General features: G+C 34.9%; 1 protein-coding gene across 8 annotated transcripts in view; it reads right to left on the bottom strand.

Moving 5' to 3' along the window:
* Nucleotides 1-22,918, bottom strand: part of MIPOL1 (mirror-image polydactyly 1) — a 365,168-nt gene that overhangs the window by 305,612 nt on the left and 36,638 nt on the right. For 7 of the 8 annotated variants that reach the window (XM_007986530.3, XM_007986529.3, XM_037983910.2 and 4 more), the window contains 2 exons: nucleotides 9,352-9,489; nucleotides 8,682-8,760 (listed from right to left, as the gene is read on the bottom strand). Coding sequence is in view for 6 of the 8 variants with exons in the window: in XM_007986529.3 (XP_007984720.3) it covers nucleotides 8,682-8,700 (19 nt within the window). In the remaining 2 variants the exon portion in view is untranslated. Of the gene's footprint in view, nucleotides 1-8,681; nucleotides 8,761-9,351; nucleotides 9,490-22,000; nucleotides 22,134-22,918 lie in introns of all 8 variants that reach the window. The other variant, XM_073010939.1, reaches the window with a different exon arrangement.

The following is a 22,918-nucleotide window of genomic DNA, read 5'->3' as shown; positions in this document are numbered from 1 at the left end:
AAAATATAAGAATGAAGTTTTCCAAAAGGAAACAGGTTTGCTGAACTGTAATCATTACTTTTTTTTAACTTTAAACTCTTAAAAACAATTGAGTAAAACAGCTTCAGTGACTCCAAATTTTGTAACATTTGGTTTTTTGATAAACATTTAAAAATAATCTGATCTACTTACAATAGAAATTCTTTCAAATTATAACTTCTTTCCACTTTTATAATAATTAATGGAAAGGACACAGAATATCCATACTCCATATTCCCAATCTTAGCGTTTGGACACAGGCCTGAAACCTTAAGGACTACATATTTGTTCTGTCTTCCCTTATCATATTTCTTTCTTCCAAAACTTGTTGTTGGTTCAAGGAAACTAATGCTAAATGAACCATACCTACCCTAATCTGCTAGGGATTAATACTAATCTGAAAATCTGGAATTTTCTGGAGTGGAGAGAACATTAAATAAAGAAAGAAATAACGGTATCTTGTGCTTGAATGTGATCATATTTCTATATTAAAACTGTTCAAATCAATGAACAGTGTTTGTTAACTGTATTAATTTTAGTGTATCAAATTATCTTGGTACAGACAGCAAAACTGTATTTAAAAGGAGCACTTAATTGTTAATTTTAAAAATACTGAGTAGCAAAAACATTGTTTCTACACGAGTATAATTTTATCAATACAAATCCATCCGTTTGTACTGTTCACACATCAGCACCCTAATATTATAATACTAAATGGTTGTATGTAAAAACTAGAATCTGTCAAAAAATAAACATAGAAGTTCAAACACAATTTTTTTACATAATTACTTTTTAGTTTGCATCTTTTCAAAAACAATTTTACCATATGGCAAAGTATTATCTATTTCATCCAAAAGCTACAGATAAGAATATTTTTAATTCAATCATTTACACTATAATCTACTTAATTTCAAAATTTTGAAGCCTGACTTGCTCTAAGTTTGCTTTTTCATATTCCCTGAAATAAGCAGAACACAAAGAAAAACTGTATCTGAAATTCTCCCAAAAAGATAATAACGTCCTACATGACAGGTTGTTTTGATTCGAATAAAACCAAAACACTAAAAGTTGGAGTATTTGGTGAACTCTTCCAAAAGATTTTTATTCTACTACTACAAATGTATTTACAACCAAAGAGTAGTAAGTAAATGTACACTAAAATATATAATTTTATCACTTAAGAAACTTTTTAAAACTGTATTTAAAATACCTTTAAGTCCAGGAAGTCACATCAGTCCTACCCTACAGCCAGCCTGGAACAACCCTCTAAAGGGCCTTCAATTCAGTCTACATACCAATGTATATTGATCCAGTTCTCCTAAATCAACCAAATGCCAATGCACACTCAGATCTTTATATTAGTCGTACTACAGAGGCCACACAGTCATCTGAAATATGACAAGCTGAAATTCTCATGTGTAGAAAATTAAAGATTCAGGAATATTACATTAAGGTGCATGCTGTAAATATGTGTTATAAGAGGTGTTCTGGCATGAAAGGCCATAACCAGAAATAAATTCGGATTTTTAGCAAAGATTTGTTCAGAGTCTTAATGATGGAGAATTTAAAACAAAGCAAAAATCTTTTGACAAAATCAAGTCATTGTTTTCTATTTCAAAGAAAAAAAAATCTTGTTTTCATGACCACAAATAAATGTAAAAGAATCTGCATATTAAAAGTAGAGTTTGTATTTCCTTAACCCAAAGAAATAGAGTCACAAGTTCTACAAAGAGGATCACACCAACAGAATAGAAACGTGGGAGAAAAGGTCCTACTAAAAGGGAAATTTGCCACTTTTCATGCTCATTCTTCCTAGAAATGATTATTTCTATAAAATGGAGGAACCAAAGATGTAAGAATTGCACATGAAGAGTACAGTGTGAACTGATTTAAAACATTATAAATTTAGTAAAAACAGAAAGAAAAAGAGAAAGAAATAAAGAGAAAGAAGAAATCCTTTTAGCTCACAAACTTTTCCCCTATTAAGAATGTATTGATTAGCTCACTGGTTGTAACAAATGTACAACTGTGGTAGAGAATTGGCAGAGAGGGAGGTTGGATGTTTGTTGGGGTAGGGGATGTATGGGAACACCCTGTACTTTCAACTCAATTTTACTGTAAATCTAAAACTATTCTGAAAGATAAAGTCTATTTTTTAAACTGCCAAAATATAATTTAAAAAATAATTTGTGGCATAAACTCGCCAACATGAAGTATTCATATTAGAAATTATGAATCTTAAAAGGGTTCACAACAAATGTCATGGCCAGTTAGAAAACTAAGTTGCCCTTGTAAACATTTTTTGTTTTTTCATTCCATTTTTCTACTCAGTCCAAGAGTATTAACAGAATCATTCATATCAAGCTTAAAAAATTAAAAATTCCAGAATTGTATTTAATAAATTTATTTATATTAAAGGAAATTTTTTAAAATAAAAGACTATAACTTCAATCATTCTTCTAAGAGTAGCCTCAGCATCACCTCAGGAAATGAATCAATCCTTGCTGGCCAGCTGCCAGTATTCCTAAAACCACTCTCTCAAATATTCTAGATGGTCATGTGTGAGAAGCTACTAGCACTCTATTAAGCTAGGTCCTATGGAGATAAGTAGTAAATTTAATCAGACCTCAGACATGTTCTTCTTTTAACCCCCAATGGCACAGGGAAAATTTTTAAAATGCAACTTTAAATCCACACTTGCCAAAAGGAAAAGGCATATGAAAATACTCTGTGATGCCACTAATCTGGAGATTTTTATTGCAACTGGAATTTCAATACAGACAAAAATAGATTTTATTCTAAATGAATATTATTAATTATATATGTTAGTATATCAAATATACTAACTATAAGCATACCATTTTGAAAAATTAAAGTTCCAGTGATATTCTGAACATTGTATTAGAAGAAAACAGATTTTTTATAATACTATAATAATCATTTCAAATACTGTTATCAAGGATTCTTAATACTCTCGAAACTCAGTAGAATGTACCTTCCATAGCTAGAAGGAATAAGAAAGACAATCACCACGGTTTACTTAAAAGTCCTCTAAATTTGTCAACCACCTTTTATTTTTATTTTTATTTACCATCTGTAACCTACCACCATCACATTGGTGGAAATAATTGCTCTGGTAACTGAAATACAGATTAAATAAATTCATTTCCTGCTTCAGGCATTGTAGTAGGGACTTTACATGTAACATTCCTAATCTTCGCAATGCTCCTAAATAGATTATCTCTCTATTTCGTATAAAAGAAAACTCAAGCTTACAAAGATTTATGAAACTTGTACCCAAATCCAAGTAGGTAGTTAAGTGAAAGATGTAAAAATTGAAACTTATGTTTAGCTCCAAATCTGTGTTCTTTCCACCATAACATTTTACTGACATTACTAAATGTATTGGTTTTCCAACACAATCTTCTTTCTGCTTTAAAATATAGGCAATAAGCTAAAACCACTAATTACATGTCTTCTTCATGAAAAATATACCATTACTTACTAGAAAGCCAATTATTAATAAAATTTAATTCCTGTAATTGAATACAGAATGATTAGTGTAGACATTTTCAAAACCTTTAATTTCAAGGGGTATATAATCATAATGTCTAGGAAATAGCTTTTTTTTTTTTTTACCAGCTTATCTTGCTAGTAGCAATGAATGTCCAGTTTAAGCAATTTGTCATTTCCTTCTTCTCTGCCTTAAACATAAAATAGTTTAAGAAAGTGATATGAGATTCTACAATCATATTTTAGTCATAATGATCAACAACATTTAAAAGCATCAATAATGTTTTCCTACAGTGGTTCTTCAGTGTCTACACTTACAATTTGTTTGCAAATCATGCAATAGTTTTAGTTATAATTCAATTACAGAATTGCAGACGGATAAAAGGTAAAAAAGAACATGTACTTTGTGAACAGAAGGAAAGATAAATGAATCAATAATACAAGAGGTTGATGATGGCACACAGGTTCAAAACGCCAAGGACAAATAAACATTCTAACTAAACAAGAAACTAACCACTTGCAAGTTACCTTTCGTTAAGTTTCATTTATTTAAAAAAAATTTGTGTTACTGTGCTTTATAGGAAAACTGTAAGAATCATGGATACAAATGATACTTGCTAGTTCAATTCTAAAATAAAGATGACAACTTTTTTAACTTAAATTCAGTAAGATAAAAAATTTTTAAATATTTATTAGCATCCAATAAACTTAAAAATGTAAGAATTCTATTTACACAGCAGTTCTAGAAGTGTTTTTTCACCTTATTTCAAATAAGCACAATGATTCCTGACTTAGAATCATGATCATTTTTTAAGCTTAAAGATTAATTAAAATATGTAATCTAGATCTAAATTTAGATAATACATAAGTAAAAATAACTACTTTGTGTGTAAAACACATATTACATATGATGATCCCCACAAATAATAATCCTAAAAACAATATTGAACAAAGCCATTAAATTGAAAGGTTTTGGTCAAAAGCTTCTTCAAGGTATAATTCTCATCATTTCTTACCTTAAATTGGTAAAATATACATACATATATTTAAAACATAGCAGATTTAATATTTAATTTTGGTAGGCACAGTAACCTTTTGTAACCTTTCTTAGGGAACACTGACCCCTAAAGGTTCTAAATTTAAATGAGTTTCACAATTTTCTAAATTTAACTGGTATCCAGACCTCATTTTTACCTACATAATTGCAAGTATGTATACTTAGGGCAGACATATTTACCTGTAAATAATATGTAAACTGTTTGCAAAGAATTGCTGCATGCTATAAAATAACTAGACCATGTATCTGCTAATAAAAATCCCAACATTCATTTAAGAAATGATCAGGAATTTATAACAGTATTCCAAATAATTATTCATATGAGATTTATGATCCCTATGTCTTTTTTCTTATAGTTATGTATATAAGTAAATACAAAACAGGGCTAAACAACCAATAATATAACAACAACTCATTATTTCAGATGGTATAAACTCCTTTGATTATGACATTTCATTTTTTTCTTTTTTTTTTTCAAAAGAGAACCCTTAAATAGAAGTTTTCACAAAAAGGCAAAATATCACTTACCCCTTAAAAGGCCTGAAGATGGTAACACATTTTTTGCTGGGAATATATGTTTATTCACACACACATTGTTTTTGTCAACTTACAAACTAGATTCATTCAGGACTGTTTTTTCAACTACTTAAAAGAAACGTGGGGGCTAGATACAGTTGTTTTTGCCTGTCATCCCAGTGCTCTGGGAGTCTGAGGCAGGAGAATTGCTCGAGTACTAGGAGTTTGGGACCAGCCTGGACAACATAGTGAGACCCCCTACCTCTACAAACCATTAAAAAAAAAAAAATTATCCAGGTGCAGTGACTCATGCCTGTAGTCCAAGCTACTCAGAAGGCTGAGGAAGGAGGACTGTTTGAGCCCAGGAATTCAAGGTTACACTGGGCCATGATCATACCACTGCATTCCAGCAAGGATGACAGAGTGAGACTGTTTTTTTTAAAAAAAAAAAAAAGAACTTGGGTTTATTTTGTAGATATCATCACCCAGCCCACCTACCAACCTCAGCTTTCCATTTTCCAAAATGTCTACAATGACAAAAACAAAGAAAAACATAAACAGTTATATATGTTACATTATCAATCTTATCAGCTCTTTGACTTAAAATATTTCAGAAGTGTTTCTACAGTAAAGCTAGGAAAAGAATGGCCACTTCAGCACTCTTTATAATGAAATTTGTAAGATGAAATAAAGCCATATCTGTGTAATACGAGTTTTAATTAACTCAATTTTTTTTAATTAGTAAAATTATACTAAATAAAATAACTATTCAAAGGAACTGACTAGGAACATTTATGTAAGATAGAGCTTTGAAGCAATCTGTGATTTAAGATAAATCCCATGAACCCTGCCATCAGGGAGATGACGATGTGAGATTTTACTGTTTAAACATATCTGTTATCACAAGACTCAAAAGTTAAAATATTTATGTTTAATTTTATTTCCTAATATTATTTATTTATTTATTGAGACAGAGTCTCCCTCTGTTGCCCAGGCTGGAGTGTGATGGCATGATCTCTGCTCACTTCAACCTCTGCCACTGGAGTTCAAGTGATTCTCCTGCCTCAGACTCCCAAGTAGCTGGGATTACAGGTGTGCGCCACCATACCCAGCTAAATTTTGTATTTTTAGTAGAGACAGGATTTCGCCATGTTGATCAGGCTGGTCTCGAACTCCTGATTTCAAGTGACCCACCTGCCTTGGCCTCCCAAAGTGCTGGGAATACAGGCATAAGCCACCGCATCTGACCTTTTTCCTAATAATGTTTAGTAACAGATCCTTATAAATGGGAATGTCTTATTCCTCTTTCCAATGTCAAAAAACGCCTGTAAAAATGTAGATTTTCTTAATGCTGTATCAGTCATGTCTGCTGTAGCCTGTGCCTACTGTAAACTGTCTATGCATCTGTATCTTCAACCATAAAACTTTCCTTTTCGTAAGTATCCCAGAGCTTCATCAGCTCCTTCCTTGACATCCTTCCTGATTATTGGACATTTATCAGCAGTACTCCCTCTACAGTCTCTCTCTCTTTAGATATATTAAAAATAACTCCTTTCACTCCTTAAAGATTGTTTGGTCTCTAATTTTAACATGACTCTTACAGCAATACGATGTGTGAATGAGAAACACAACAAATGCATCATTATTTGCTTCTTTTTTCTTTTTACATAAATTGAGTAAAATGTTTTTGAGCTGTTAAGAGTATCTACTTAGTTACTCAAATAAATGAATAAACATAGCTATAACAAATTAGCTCCTAACTTCATACCAATACATTCTTATCCACAATTTGAATATAGAGAGCACACCAAAATTAAGTGTCACATAGTACCTGCACTATTAACTTTGCACAAAAAACTTTTAACTATCTTACCCAGATATTATATATTATTGTTTTACATAGAATTAAATCAGCTGTCTGGATTCTAAACTCATAATAAGCAGCCTAGTGTGACAAATAAAAAGGGAAATTACTAATGGTGGGTACAAACAGCAGGAAAATTTGTAACAGTATAAATATCAAAAACAAAATGCAGAAATCAGAACAAGGCACTCAGATCTTTCTATCCCTCAAAAGAATATATAATTGCTAACTTATTCAGTACAATGATTATAGAATGGTCCTCAAACATGGACTTTAACCTTCAAAAAGGATAAAAATGTGGCTGGACTATGCTGAACAGGAGCCCCGTTGGGGGAAGGGGAACCAAAAAAGGAAGAGATGCATACAGTGTTTTAATAAGAATCCTATTTTTAAAATTATAATATAAGAGGAAATTTTAAAAGATGTACATAAAGGTTTAAGTTTTCAAATATATGTAATATCACATTCAGAAAGAATCATTTCCCAAGGATTCCAAATTTTCAACATTTTACCGTAATAGATCTTAAATATCTCTCGCCCCTTCCTTTATGTGTGCTGCTTTTATCTGTCTGTCTGTCCATCCATCTATCTACCCATCCACCTATCCATCCATCCATCTATCCATCCATCCATCCATCCATCCTTCCTTCCTTCCTTCCTTCCATTTGTTTTTCAGGCCATCTCTCAGTCTGTCTCTGTCTTCAGACTGTCTTTCAAATTGTATCTGTCTCTGACTGTTCTCTGCCTCTCAGGCTGTGTTCCTCCACATGTGCATACCTGTGAGTATCTTCTTCTCTGTCTCAGATATGTGTCTTAGTCTATTTTTCAGTGTATGTGTCTTCTGATCTATGTCTTTCTACTCTGTCTGCATATATACATGTCTGTCCCTCATTCTCTCTAGTCTCTCTCCTTACTTTATGTGTGTCTCTTTCTCTGGTAGATTTTTCTTTTTCATTCTGGCATTTCTCTCTCTCTTTGTGAAAAGATATATATATATATCTCTTGTCTTTTTCACTATATGTCTGAAAGAGACATATCTTGTCTCTTTCACTATATATGTCCCTTGTCTGTATGTATGTCTCTTTCTCTGTATTCGTCCTCATGCCTGTGTCTCTATCACTCTCAGTGTGTCTCTTTTTTTTCTCTCTCCCTCACTATACATCTGTCTCTTTCTCACCAAGTCTCTCTTACTGTGGTATTTCTCTTTCTCTGAGTCTCTGTGTATGCTTCTCTTTCTGTGCACCTCCAGGTGTGTGTCTGTGCCTCTATGTGTTTCCCTCTTCAAGTATCTTCCTTCCTGTGTCTCTTTCTCTGAGGATCTCCTTCTCTGTGTGTTTCTTTCTCTGAATGTGGCTCCGTCCATCTCTGTCACAGTCATTCAGTCTCCTCTGCCTCTTTGTATGTAGGCATGTTTCTCTTTCCCGGTGTGTCTTTTTTTTTCTCCCTCTCTCAATGTCTTTTCTGTGTCTCCTTCTCTGTGTGCATGTGTGTGTCCCTTTCTCTCTGTGTGTATGTCTCTTTTCTCTGTGTGTCTTTCTTTGTATCTCTTTCATAATCCCTGGGTCTCTGTGTGCATGTTGTGTGTGTGTGTGTGCGTGTGTACGCGCTTGTCTACCTCTGTCTAATATATTGGTTAGAACAAACACACTTCACTCAGTGCCTTGAACTAGCATAACACCTGGGGCTTGGTATTAATACCTTAAAAGTCCTTACCTTTTGACCAGTTCTCCATTTGTATTTCTGTTCTTGTTTGCTCTGGCAATGTCTCTGGTTTTTGCTCCAAGATTTGCAGCTAAAATAAAGTCAACTCTAGATAAATAAACTGAAAACAATATATCAGAACACACCTAAACCTTACCTTTGTTTAACAGAGAATTTACAGGATAAATGGTTTTCTAAAACATTTATAATGGGACAATTAACTGAGAATTTCAACAGGCGAAATTAAATCTTTTTCTCAGAAAAAGGTTCTTTTCTTCACACTTATATTTTAGTATATACAGTTCAGGTTAAGCTTTTTAGACATTCATGCTGATTTGGGTAGAGAACAATTTAATTTATTTAACTGAAATATTCTCCAACTATAATTTTAAGCATTTAAGAAAAATACATTTTTACTTTATTTGCCATAAATTTTATACCAAACATTTCAAATTTACTGATTTCAATTTACTGTGTATATATTCATATAGATTACTTTTATAAATTTTACTTATAAAAGAAATTTAAGAATACTACTCTAATTTTAAAAAACATAAAGACCATCACTAACTTGTGGAATTACCGATACTCCTCTCTCTTATTTGTTTTTGTAGTAAACATGATAAAACACTATGCGAGTGTTTTTTTTTTATGCTTTTAAGGAGAATAAAATTAGATTTACCTCACAGATAGAATCCTGTGTTCTTTAAAAAGTCCTCAAATAAAGCTGTAGTAAGCTTCTCCTTTTCCAATTTTCTCTAAATATGTTGATTTGGAGTTGGCAATCTTTTTCTAAGTTTCTCATTTACTTTTGGATTAGCTGAAAATATAGGAAGTTATTAATATCAAAGAAATATGTTCCAGTCAATGAAGCCATTTCCCTACATATTGCCCAAAAAGGTTAATAATAATTGCAGTATTTTAATAAGAGATTCATATACCAAGACATGTAGAAAATACAGTCTTTAATAACCTCTGGAGTATTTTAAAACATGTCTTACAGGCCTTAATGTGCTTAGTAATATACTATTTAAAACCATAATTTTATCCCTCTGCAATATACAGTCACTCTTCCTCATCATTTACCCAGCTAATGAATGCCAGCAATTAGTAAAATGTAATCCCATTGCACAATCATTTTAATGCTTTTAGCACTCAGAAAAGTAAACACCAAATTAATACTGCTCAAGCCATATCAGATCCTAGTTGGAAGCAAGCAATTATAGTTCAGCTCCTCAGGTGTAATTAAATGATTGGAATGATTTAGTTCCATAAATGCAAGTTAATTCATAAGCAAGCAACAAATATACTGGGAGTAATTACAAGAAACATTGACAGTCTAAGCAGGGCAAATTCTTTTATAAGCCTGATGTAGTAAAATGCTGCCCTCTCCTGGGCATTTAAAGGAATAACTCAGAGTCAAACAAAAAAATTCCACAAAACCCAACTTTTAGAAAGCCTCTAGACAAAATAACCAATATATCAATTTGATTCCATGACTTATAACAAAAATCTAAATTTATACCTATATTATGATAATTTATGGACACTGAGATAATTAATGACTCGTCCAATAAAGCTCTGAGTCCCAAACTACATCTATTTTACATAGGCAATTTCTACACTTTTAATGAAATCAAATAATGCTTATGACAGACTGCAAGTGAAACTTCTAGTACCCAATGAGACTGCCAGTCAACACCTCTGTTCTCTCAATGGCAAAGTGTAACTTGACTGTTATGGATAATAACTAAACTATGCTTTTATATGTAGTAAAACATGCATGGAAAATGTAAAACAAAATATTCAATACTGTTGTGACTTTACATAATGATCTAAAACTAATTTTTTAATAAACTTCAATAATCAAAACAAAAACCTGAGTACTCTTATAACTCTCATTATAGGCATATTTCAAAATGTAAAGAGTACCAAGTACTACACAAAAACGCATTCTATTTTAGGTTATCCCCAATATTTTACCTTCTTAGGCTAAAATTCAGGACAAATGTATTTACATACTAACTACTCAAGTGGTCCATAACTTTTCAGACTAAACTTTCAGAAGCTTATTTATTATACTCTTAAGTTATGTTATAACCAATAAGCCTGTGTTAAAAATATGTATTAGTAGCCTTAAACCCAAACAGTATCATCCCATTGCCTTTCTGTAATTTGCACATGTTCTCTGCCAAAATATTGCAGTTAACACAATAAATATTTACTTTTTCAAAAAATACAAATGGTCCTTGGCAGAAGATAATGCTTAACACTACACCAATATTTTTGGAGACAGAGAGACCAATAAATTAATGTCCTTTAAATTTGCTTTTAAGTGCATTAAAATAACCACATTCTAAGTCATAACCAGCACAAACTATAAAAATAAAAAATCAAAATATTAAAAAGTCCTGTCACTAAGTTTAAAATGTACAGCACATTTGCTTTGCCCTTGATGTCACAGTCTTATTTTTCAATTCATATCTTGTACACTGTAAGTTAATTGCTTTTGGAAAGTACTTATTATTCATGTAAAAATTAATGTGCCAATGTGTTTAAATCCTCTTAAATGACCATTCATGCATCTTTCTTCTTTAAGTACCAGTGAAATCTGTCAAAAGACATCAATGCAAAATGGTCTTAAAGGAAAGTTCTAATAGAGATTTTTTTTTCTGCTAACACAAGATTTTCATACTCACCAACTTTACTTAAATTCCATTAATTTTTTAAGCTACTTTTAATAAATTCACCAAGTAAAATTTTTAGGCCTCATAGTCTGTCATTTGTGTTCCAGCTGACATTATGAATATTAATAACAGTGTTATCCTGATTAAATAGGCTTCATATGAAATCCCTGTGAATCCTATAGCTCAGACATCTCATTTTTCCAACTCTTTATGAATTTGGATTCAGATATTAAACTGGAAAAATCTTAAAAAACAGATTTAGTGACATATTTGCATATTCAGCAAAAATTAGATGTTTTAATGATTCAAACAATTAAAACATATCTACATATAATAGGTGAAGATTTCTGTAAACATGCAACATATTTATACTTCTATCTTTTTTAGGACAAAGGATTAAGACTAATAAAATACTATTTTCTGTCCTTACCTTAAAGATTTGATATCAAGAATTTGTCTTCGGTCAAAAATTATATATTCACATTAAAACTAGTGGGATGATTTTACAGTAGACAATCAGATAAATTGGGTTTCTTAATCCAAATGCTAACTTACTACTTTACAAACAAAACATAAAAATTACGTTATTACTAATCTACACCAAGTTCAAGAGGCAACGTAAAATCAATTTCCAGCTAAAGTTTGTTTATAAGTTGGATGGAAAAAATTACCTATTAAAAAAAAAAAAACAAACTCTACTATAACCAACAGAAGATATATGAGCAGCTGTTAAATTAAAATATTCTCCATAATAAATTCCTAGCCTCATTCCTCCAAGTTATTTTTAATTCTGAAAAATTTTCAGTATATAAAAAAGGAAGTGGCCGGGCGTGGAGGCTCATGCGTGTAGTCTCAGCACTTTGGGAGGCCGAGGCGGACAGATCACGAGGTCAGGAGATCAAGACCATCCTGGCCAACACGGTGAAACCCCATCTCTACAAAAAAAAAAATGAGCCCGGCTTGGCGGTGTGTGCCTCTAGTCCCAGCTACTCGGGAGGCTGAGGCAGGAGAATTGCTTGAACCCGGGAGATGGAGACTAAAGTGAGCCAGTGTTGTGCCACTGCACTCCAGCCTGGCGAGAGTCTGCCTTACCAAAAACAAACAAAAAAAAAAAGGAAGTGAGTCTTATTATAAAGAAGAAAATAAAAATAAATAATAATTAGGCAAACTGCATACCCTCTCTCTCTCTCTAGGTACATAGTAATCTCAATATATCTGATAAAGTTTCCTACCTGCACTCATCAAAAAAAGTAGGTTGAAAAAATTTAAACAAACATCCCTACGCTCTCAAATGTGACTTGACTCTCCTATTTACTCAGCATTAAAACACTTCATGAAACAAAATTTGTTCTTTGACCAGTCTGAAATTTCTAATCTGCCTAAAAAATTGTAAGTAATTCTGACATTTACCCTTTAAAATTAAATAATGCCTTTTTGACAGAGAAGCATTTAAAAATGGGATTTCATTCCCCAATGTAACAGTATCCAGGATTTTTAAAAACATTTTAAATAGGAGATGTTCTTCCTATCTTCCTCCACAAAAGCCACACTTTACCAAACGTTTTCAGCTGACTTTGGTTTATGCCACATTTTTCATATTTTCTTAGCTTAATCACAAATTTGTGTAAATTGAATCCAAGTATCAAACTAGAGATCATTTACAATACTTCATTTTATCCAACAGTAATTTCAGAAAAACTCTGAATTTTGTATTTTCTAGCTTGAGAAATGCTGATAATTTCTGCATTAAAACAGTTTCATAAAAAAGAAAGCATGCTATTTCAGAGAGCCAAATATTTTATCACACAACACAATATAAGCACATGTCCTACTATTGGATTTTCATCTTATTATACAAAAGACTCAAACATTTATAGCCCCTGACACATTCTCTCCCTAAAAGAATCTCTTTCACCCAGTGTGCCTACTCCTTATGAAGCTCCAGACAACTCAAGTTCCTCAGAGCTATGATAAGCAAGAAGAGGTTCAGGAAGAAAGGGTAAGGGATAATAGTGGCCCTGTACCACAGCTCTACAAATTTAAAAGGCATATATTTAAATTATTTGACCCCACAGTTCCATTACTAAAAATATTTACAAAAATATGTAAGATATATTTTTATGTACAAAGATATTCATTGAAGCAGTTTTTATTCATAAGAACAAATACTCATGCTCCAGTCATGCTGGTCTTCTTTCTGTTCTTCGAACACACCAAGCTTATTCTTACCTCAGAGCTTTTATCTTGCTATTATACTCTATGCCTAGAATTCTCTCTTCTAGATCTCTAAGCCATTTTTCTCATTATGCAGGCCTTGCTCAAAAGTCATCTCTTACAAAGGTTTTGCCTGGCCATCTTATCTAAAGTAGAAACTCTTTTCTCATCACATTACCTGCACTACTGCCTTCATGAAACTGATTTGTTTAGATTTTATTTGTTTCTTAATATATCTCAGCAACTTACATGGAAACAGGGCCCTTGATTTTCTCCTCCATCTCTGCATCCTTAGAAGAGTATTTGGCATAAAATATGGACTCGGTAAATATTTGATGAACACACAGGTAGATGGACAGGTGGAGAGACATGACTAGTAGGAAACTAGAACATAAATGTCCATCAACAGAAAATTGGTATAAATAAAATGTGGCTCAACCATATGGAAAACCTATATGGTTTATACCACAAATGCAAGAGATCTATATATACTATGTGTATACTATGAGCCAGACATTATTATAGGAGTTAGATATAAAATGGTGAATAAGACAAATAGATTTCCTATACAAATATATCCTTGGTCAAACAATACAGGCACCAAGTATGGATAAATTCAAAACAGAAAAATTAAACTCACATATATATACATGCTTGAATAGGCACATTATTTTTTTACAGAAGTATACATAAGAAACCATTACCAGTGGTTAGTCTGAAGAAAGGGCCTACGAGTTGGGGTGGGGAGATAGAGAAAATTAGGGAAAGAAACATTTATATTTCATTTTATATTTATATGTATAATTTGATTTTTTAATTGGGTGCATGTATTACTTCTAATTTAATAATTAAATATTTATAATTAATATGGAATTTAATAGGAAACCCTGAAGGACATTACATTACCACTGAGAGGCCCAAAATGAATAGAAAGAAAGTGATCTTCATGACACCCTTGAAACTTTGAAAAAACTATTATTGCCTAATTAATCTTTTATAATTATACTTTGTTATGATTGACTGACTGCTTGCTTGCTGCCGTGTTTGCTTGGATTAACTGGACTAAAAAGTTCAAAATAAACTAATACATATGGCAAGAATTTCTTGAAATAGAGAAATTCAAAATGTAAGAAAGAGTTTCTGAGAACTAAACAAATATTTCTAAAAACCACATTTCTTAGTTCAATTAGGGACTATTTACAATTGTCTCAGAATTCAGGCATCTAAATTCAGGAGTCTAAAGTTTAAAAAATTTATAATGAAAATAAATTGTTTTATATTATTACATTTTATGTCTATCACAGACAGTTCCCCTTTGTTTATGCTTTAGTAGTCAAAAAGTTACCATCAAAAAAGACTCATTACATCCCATCATTGAAGATCAATGTAATGGTTTCCGCCCGCCTCCCCATCCCACCCCCTCACTATCCCCCCGCACCCATAATAGAGACGAGTTCTCACTGTCTTGCCCAGGCTGGTCTCAAACTTCTGGACTCAAGAGATCCTCCCACCTCGGCCTCCCAAAGTGCTGGGATTACAGTCATGAGGCACTGAACCTAGCCTAATTTTATGTGTCAACCTGACTAGGCCGTGGGCTGCCCAAATATTTATAAGCATTATTCTAGGTGTGTCTGTGAGGTTGTTTCTGGATGCGATTAACATCTGAATCAGTGTACTGGGTAAAGTGGACTGCCCTCCCTAATGTAGGTGGACCATTTAATCAGTCAAGGTCCTGAATAGAACAAAAAGGCTGACCTCTAGAAAGCAAGAGGGATCTCCTCTTGCCTTACTGTCTTCAGCCGGGACACCAGTCCTTTCCTGCCTTCAGACTATGAAATATTCACTCTTTTGGGGTTCAACCTGGCTAGTCATTAAACTGGAAATATACCATCAGCTCTCCTAGACCTCAGGCCTTCAAACTGGCACTGGAATTGCACTGCTGGGTCTCCAGGGTCACCAGCTTTCCGACTGCAGATCTTGGGACTTGTTAGCCTCTACAATCACCAATCACATAAGTCAATTCCTTATAATAAACCTGTGCGTGTGTGTATTTGTGTGTGTCATCTACTGGTAGTTTCTCTAAAAACTAACCATAAAAGGACATCAAATTAAGAGGAAATTAATACTTAGTGCTTCAAATATATGGCTTCCACATTTTCAAAATTTGGAGGATAAGACAATATACTATTTTGAATACAGCAGTAGTCTTTAGTGCCAGCTGCAAATGACACTTTGAGAATGAATATGGCACTGCAAAGCCTACTGATAAAAAGCAAAATTTTAGAACTAATATTATTTTCAGAGGGTAATCACATACCAGGATTTTCTAAAATATCCTGAAACGTTTTGCCCTAAGCAAAACTAAACTAAATCACTTAATCTAGCACAGAACAGAATATAAAAACAAAGTCAGATTATAGAATAGTTTCTCCAGGGAACAAATAGCCTGTTTGCTTAAGATCCTTGTGGGTGCCAAGTTCTGACTCAATGATATACTCCTTCATACAAAGGTTTACATTTCCATACAGCCAACTGAAGTTCCTGGCAAATCAAAGGTGAAAACATATTAGAGCAAGCTAAACTGACCTATAATGACAACTGTTATAAGCAGCCACTTGAAATCAAACAAAAGAATAGCTATCAGAAAATGTCTTTCAGAAATAAAGTAAAAATAATCATTTAGGTCTTTAATTCATCATATATTATAATGCTTACTAATAGATTTTTCTCAAATTGAACAAAAGTCATTTAGTGATTTTCCATATTTTCTGTAGTTTTACAATAAATACTGACAAAGAAGACCTTAACAAACAGAGGCATATACAGAAGAATAAATATATTCTACTAACAAGTTATACTTTGAGTTTTAAACATGTAATGACAATTTTATAATTGAGCCATAATTGCATACTATACTCCAGCCTGGGCGACAGAGTAAGACATGTCTCAAAGAAACACCAAAAAGCACAATATTTTATCTACGTAATTTGCTAAAATTATTGTAGCTAATCAATCCCAAAGAACAGTGCTACATGCAACCTACGTACTTCATTTTTAAAAATTTTAATATTAAAGTCAGCTTACAGGTTATAGAATACAATTACTAGAAGTGAAGATTTTAAAGATAGTAAAATAAATTAGACTTATAGTTCCAATTTCTTGTTCATTACCAAGTATGTCACAGCCTCCTCCATTCATTTTTCTAAGAAACTACAAAAGCTCATTTAATTTCTTGAGTAATTCTTAATAAATGTTTTCATTAACAAAAAGCAAGTAGTAAGAATATGATACCAAAACAGATGTTCCATAACATGGGATAAAAATGCATTGTGAAAAGAAAAAACACAAGAAGCTGAACTATATATACAAATTTCCTTGAAGAAACAATTAGTTTTATTCTTCCTGCAATTTCAAATTATAATTTCAGCTATAAATTATATGTAAGTGTTATACGCTTTTTTTTACCACATTATAATTTCTTAGGATCCAGAAATACATGTTCAACTACAAATTTGTTTCCAAACATACATTTTTAAAAAGCTATCTCAAAATGACAAACCAACTAAGCTAAAAATATTAGCAATAAAATGAATACTAATACAGTTGCACAGTGTTTCTGTCCAAGTATTAAGTAAATTAAGCAGGCCAGGCGTGGTGGCTCATGCCTGTAATCCCAGCACTTTGGGAGGCTGAGGCGGGCGGATCACGAGGTCAGGAGATCGAGACCATCCTGGCTAACAAGGTGAAACCCCGTCTCTACTAAAAATATAAAAAATTAGCTGGGCATGGTGGTGGGTGCCTGTAGTCCCAGCTGCTCATGAGGCAGGAGAACAGCGTGAACCCAGGAGGCGAAGTTTGCAGTGAGCTGAGCGCCACTGCACTCCAGCCTGGGCGACAGAGCCAGACTCTGTCTCAAAAAAAAAAAAAAAAATTAAGCAATGTATGCTACTTTTAAAAGACTTTCCAAAAGACACTGATGACTTTTCATTTTTCATTTTAAAAAAATACGAATATTACCTTTTTTTTTGTTTGTTTGTTTGAGACTGGGTCTCATTCTGTTGCCCAGGCTTCTGAGCAGTGATGTGATCTTGGCTCACTGCAACCTCCAGCTCCCACACTCAAGCAATCCTCCTGCCTTGGCCTCCCGAGTAGCTGGACCACTGGTACAAGTCACCACACCCATCTATTTTTTCTTTTTTTTGGTAGAGGTGGGGTTTCGTCGTGTTGCCCAGACTGGTCTTGAACTCCTAGGCTCAAGTGATCACCAGTCTCCGCCTCCCAAAGTGTTGGGATTACAGGTGTGAGCCACTGCACCCAGCCCAGAATAGCACTTTTTTCAAGAAGGTTTCATTTCTATGATGTGGTGATTTATATAACATGATCATGATTACTACTTGCAAAACGGCTGTATGAGTAACCTGGCATTTTATATTATTAATTCTTTAAGAAAAATCTTTTCTTAAATTCAAATAAAATGAAGGGAAACCAAAACTGAATATTTATCCTGTCACAAGTATTAAAACTATTACAAAAAGACAAACATTATATGCCTCCTGAGGGAAGTTTGTATCACTAATAAGTATTATCCTGGGGTGAGAATGGGAGATGGGGGAAAAACAGCAGGATTCACAGGACAGGTAGAATATGGGATATACATGAAACAAGATTAACCAACACAAATCATGAAGGATAATTGTCAAACCTGGGTAATACATACATAGGCATTTGTGATTCTGTTTCTCTACTTTTGTGTATGTTTGCAATCATTTATAACAAATAGTTAAAACATATATTGCAAAATAAAAGAGAACATACAGCATTTACTTTCTTGCAAAATTCACTGAATAATTATTTCACAGAAGGGAGAAGATAGTGTTTGCCTGTAAGTCTCAGCTGCTTAGGAGACCAAGGAAGGAGGATCACTTGAGTCCAAGAGTTCAAGGTTACAACGAGCTATGATCGCGCTATTGTACTCCAGCCTGGGTGACAGACTGAGACTCTGTCTCTAAGAGAAGAAAAAAATTTCAAAATTTCAAAGACAAAAGCAAGCTCAAAAGGAAGAAGGCGAAATGTTCACATACCAAAACAAACCATAACAGGCAGTGAGTAGGACTTAACCAAGCAGTCCACAAGAATAGAGATCAAACTGGCTCAAAGGTTAGAGTTCAACCACACAGATTCTCTCCTTCCTTAAAGAGCAATCACATATCTCTGAGCACCTGCACAGTGTCTTAACCAGACACAAACCACCCACCAAGTTGGGTGCAAAAGTTAACTACTTAAGATCAAAACTTCAAGGTGGCACGATCACTTAAGGCCAGAAGTTCAAGACCAGCCTGAGCAACACAAGACCCAGCCTCCACAAACAACAATAAAACTTTTTAAAACAAAGTCAAAGTGCAGAGATGTTAGTAAAATAGTAGACTAGAAAAATGTATGCTCTTGTTATCCCAGAGAGAATTTTTTTAAAAACCAAAGCAGAAACTGTCTGAACCAACTTTGCTGGAGCTATAGAAAACAAAGGTTTACAGCAACCAAAAAAAAGCCAAATCAAGAAAAAGACATCTTCAAAATGATAGCACAGTATTATATGGCTTTATTCACTTGCTCTTCCCCCATCCCCCACCCGGTGCAGTGGGAGTCCTATCCTTGAAGCAGTTCCACCCTTGAACTAGAGGGAGCAGAAAAGACCTGACACAAATTGTTGTGCATGTCTGTGCAGACCTGTCTAGGAGATACTGAAGGACTGACACAAAGCACTCCTCTGTTTCTTCTAGCTCAGAACTCAGGTAAGAAAAGTGGCAGGTACTGCTTGTACAGGCTGCAAAGTGGCAACAGGTCCACAGAGACCCAGGCCAAGAAATGACTGGGGGAAACATATGACAGACCATCTATGACTTGAAAGAGAAGCTGGAGCAAGACTTTCTGGGAAATTAACACATGACCACATGACAAGCAGCCAAGTATACTGGGGAATCTAGAAAGCCAACACATGCCCAGGCAAGAGGCATGCCCAGAAAAGACCTGAGATCTTAAACTTTCACCTCAGGCTGATCCCCTGGATCAGATTAAATCTAAGGGGTAAAGGAGTGTCCCAGCACATAAGCAATTTGCAAAGACTGAAAGAGGCCCTGGCATTCCAGGAAAACTCTATAAAAACACCAGCTGAACATAAGCTAAAGGAACAGCTGTCAATGATCACACATAACAAGGAACAGTGTGTGCAAATAATTTGGAGGCCAGGTGCGGTAGCTCACTCTGTGATCCGAGCACTTTGGGAGGCCAAGGCAGATGGATCACCTGAGGTCAGAAGTTCAAGACCAGCCTGGCCAACATAGTGAAACCCTGTCTCTACTAAAATTACAAAAAATTAGCCAAGCGTGGTGGGGCATGCCTGTAGTCCCACCTACTCAGGAAGCTGAGGGAGGAGAATCACTTGAACCCAGGAGGCAGAGGCTGCAGTGAGCCAAGACTGCACCAATACACTCCAACCTGGGTGACAGGGGTCTCAAAAATAATAATAATAATAATTTAGAAAAGCCTCAAAAGAAACACACTACTATAGCCTTCAACAGGCAAAAAAAAGTAGCGGGGGGGGGGGGGGGGGGGCCTTGATTAGACATTTTCTCCAAGGAAGACATAGAAATGGCTAATACACACATGAAAAGATGCTCAACATCATGAGCTATTAGGGAAATCTATGTCAAAACCACAATGAGTTATGACTCATACCCAGCAAGATGATTATTATCAAAAAATTGAGGCCAGGAGCGGTGGCTCACGCCTGTAATCCTAACAGTTTGGGAGGCTGAGGTGGGCAGACTGCCTGAGCTCAGGAATTCGAGACGAACCTAAGCAACACAGTGAAACCCCGTCTCTACTAAAATACAAAAATTAGCCAGGAGTGGTGGCATGCGCATGTAATCCCAGCTACTCAGGAGGCTGAGACAGGAAAATCATTTGAACCTGGGAGGCAGAGGTTGCAGTGAGCGACATCGCGCCACTGCACTCTAGCCTGGGTGACAAAGCAAGACTTCATCTCACAAAAAAAAAAAAAACCAAATTGAAAATACCAAGCATTGGTAAGGTCATGGAGAAACTGGAACCCCTGTGCATTGCTGGTAGGAATGTAAAATGATACAAAAGGACAAATACTTTATGATTCCACTTATATGAGGTCCCTAGAATAGGTAGATTGATAGAGACAGAAAGTAGAGGCCGGGCGCAGTGGCTCAAGCCTGTAATCCCAGCACTTTGGGAGGCTGAGACGGGCGGATCACGAGGTCAGGAGATCGAGACCATCCTGGCTAACACGGTGAAGCCCCGTCTCTACTAAAAAATACAAAAAACTAGCCGGGCGAGGTGGCAGGCGCCTGTAGTCCCAGCTACCCAGGAGGCTGAGGCAGGAGAATGGCGTGAACCCAGGAGGCGGAGCTTGCAGTGAGCTGAGATCTGGCCACTGCACTCCAGCCTGGGCGACAGAGTGAGACTCCATCTCAAAAAAAAAAACAAAAGTTATTGTATTGTAATTTCACTTAAAAATATTAGCAAACCATCATTTAAAATTATTGCATGACTATAAAGTTTGTTATGCCATTATTCTATTACTGAACATGTAGTTTTATCAAATTTTTAACAATTAAAATAATATTATGGCAAATGTCTTTGTACAAGCGGAGCTTGCAGTGAGCTGAGATCCAGCCACTGTACTCCAGCCTGGATGACAGAGCGAGACTCCACCTCAAAAAAAAAAAAAAAGCAGAATAGAGGTTATCAGGAGCCAGGGGAGGGGGAATATGGAGATACTGCTTAATGGGTACAGAGTTTCTGCTTGGGATGATGAAAAGTTCTGGAATTTGCTAACAGTAATGTTTGTACAACATTGTGAATGTACTTAATGCCACTCAACTATTCACTTAAAGTGGTAAAATTTATGTTATGTACTTTTATGATACACATACACACAAACAAGAATAAATGCTATCTGTGATTAATAAATAGTCTAGTAACAGAGGACTATTATTATTACAATTAGAGTCTAACTATACCACACACTCATACAAAGTCAACAGTAATTCCTTGAAGATGGCCTCAAACCTATGGTTCCTGACCTGTGTGTCAAGGTATTCCCTAACACTGCAGCAAACACACAGGGATTAAATATTTTAAATTTTCGAGGAAGAAGCAATGACATCTGTTGAACATTATGTGAACTACTAGTTCAAGAAGGTTCACTGTTGGATCATTAGATCTCACTACATTCTATTCAATGAATTCATATCTTTACAAATCTGGGTTTACAACAGTTACTGGGATAAAAAGCAAGTAGCATGCAAAAATCAGTTTGGAACAAGAGAAAACAATAGCTCAGAAGTAGCATAAAAATATTAAGACACTAAGGGCATCATGAAAAAAAGTTTGGGAACATACGCTTTAAGAATTCAGCTGGCTGGGAACGGTGGCTCACGCCTGTAATCCCAGCACTTTGGGAGGCCGAGGCAGGCAGATCACGAGGTCAGGAGATCGAGACCATCCTGGCTAACACGGTGAAACTCCATCTCTACTAAAAATACAAAAAAAAAAAAAAAAAAAAAAATTAGCCAGGCGTGGTGGGGGGCACCTGCTGTCCCAGCTACTCGGGAGGCTGAGGCAGGAGAATGGCGTGAACCTGGGAGGCGTAGTTTGCAGTGAGCCAAGATTGTGCCACTGCACTCCAGCCTGGGTGACAGAGCGAGACTATGTCTCAAAAAATAAATAAATAAAAATTAAAAAAAAAAAAATTCAGCTAAGTGGACCACAGTAGACCTCTATCAGTACTGCAGGGACGAATAAATGAGTAGTAGCTAGAATGGAAGCATACTATATTCTAGGTTATGCTAATACTTTAACAAAAGCAACAGTCAATAATTAAATTAAAGGTTGGGGGCTAGGTGTGGTGCCTCATGCCTGTAACACCAGCACTCTGGGAGGCTGAGTCAGGAGAATTACTTGAGGCCAGGAGTTCAAGACCTGCCTGGGTAACACAGCCAGACCTCGTCTCTACAAAAAATTTAAAAATTAAAAATTAAGGCCAAGCATGGTGGTTCATGCCTGTAATACCAGCACGTTGGGAGGCCGAGGTGGGTGGATCCCTTGAGCCTAGGAGTTCGAGGCCAGCCTGGGCAACACGGCAAGATCTCACGTTAAAAAAAATAAAAGAAAAGAAAAAAAGAAGGGACCGGACAATGTTGAAGACGAAGCCCACAACAGCAGATTGTTTTCCTCTATTTTCAAGAAAAAAAAATTTATCGTGTCCATGCCCTAACTGAACAGGACCAATGATTAACAGCAGAAACAATAACTAACACC

Source organism: Chlorocebus sabaeus, chromosome 24 (genome assembly GCF_047675955.1).
Source record: "Chlorocebus sabaeus isolate Y175 chromosome 24, mChlSab1.0.hap1, whole genome shotgun sequence".
Lineage (NCBI taxonomy): Eukaryota > Metazoa > Chordata > Mammalia > Primates > Cercopithecidae > Chlorocebus > Chlorocebus sabaeus.
Note: the sequence above shows the minus strand (reverse complement) of the source record. Positions and strands in the feature narration are given on the sequence as shown.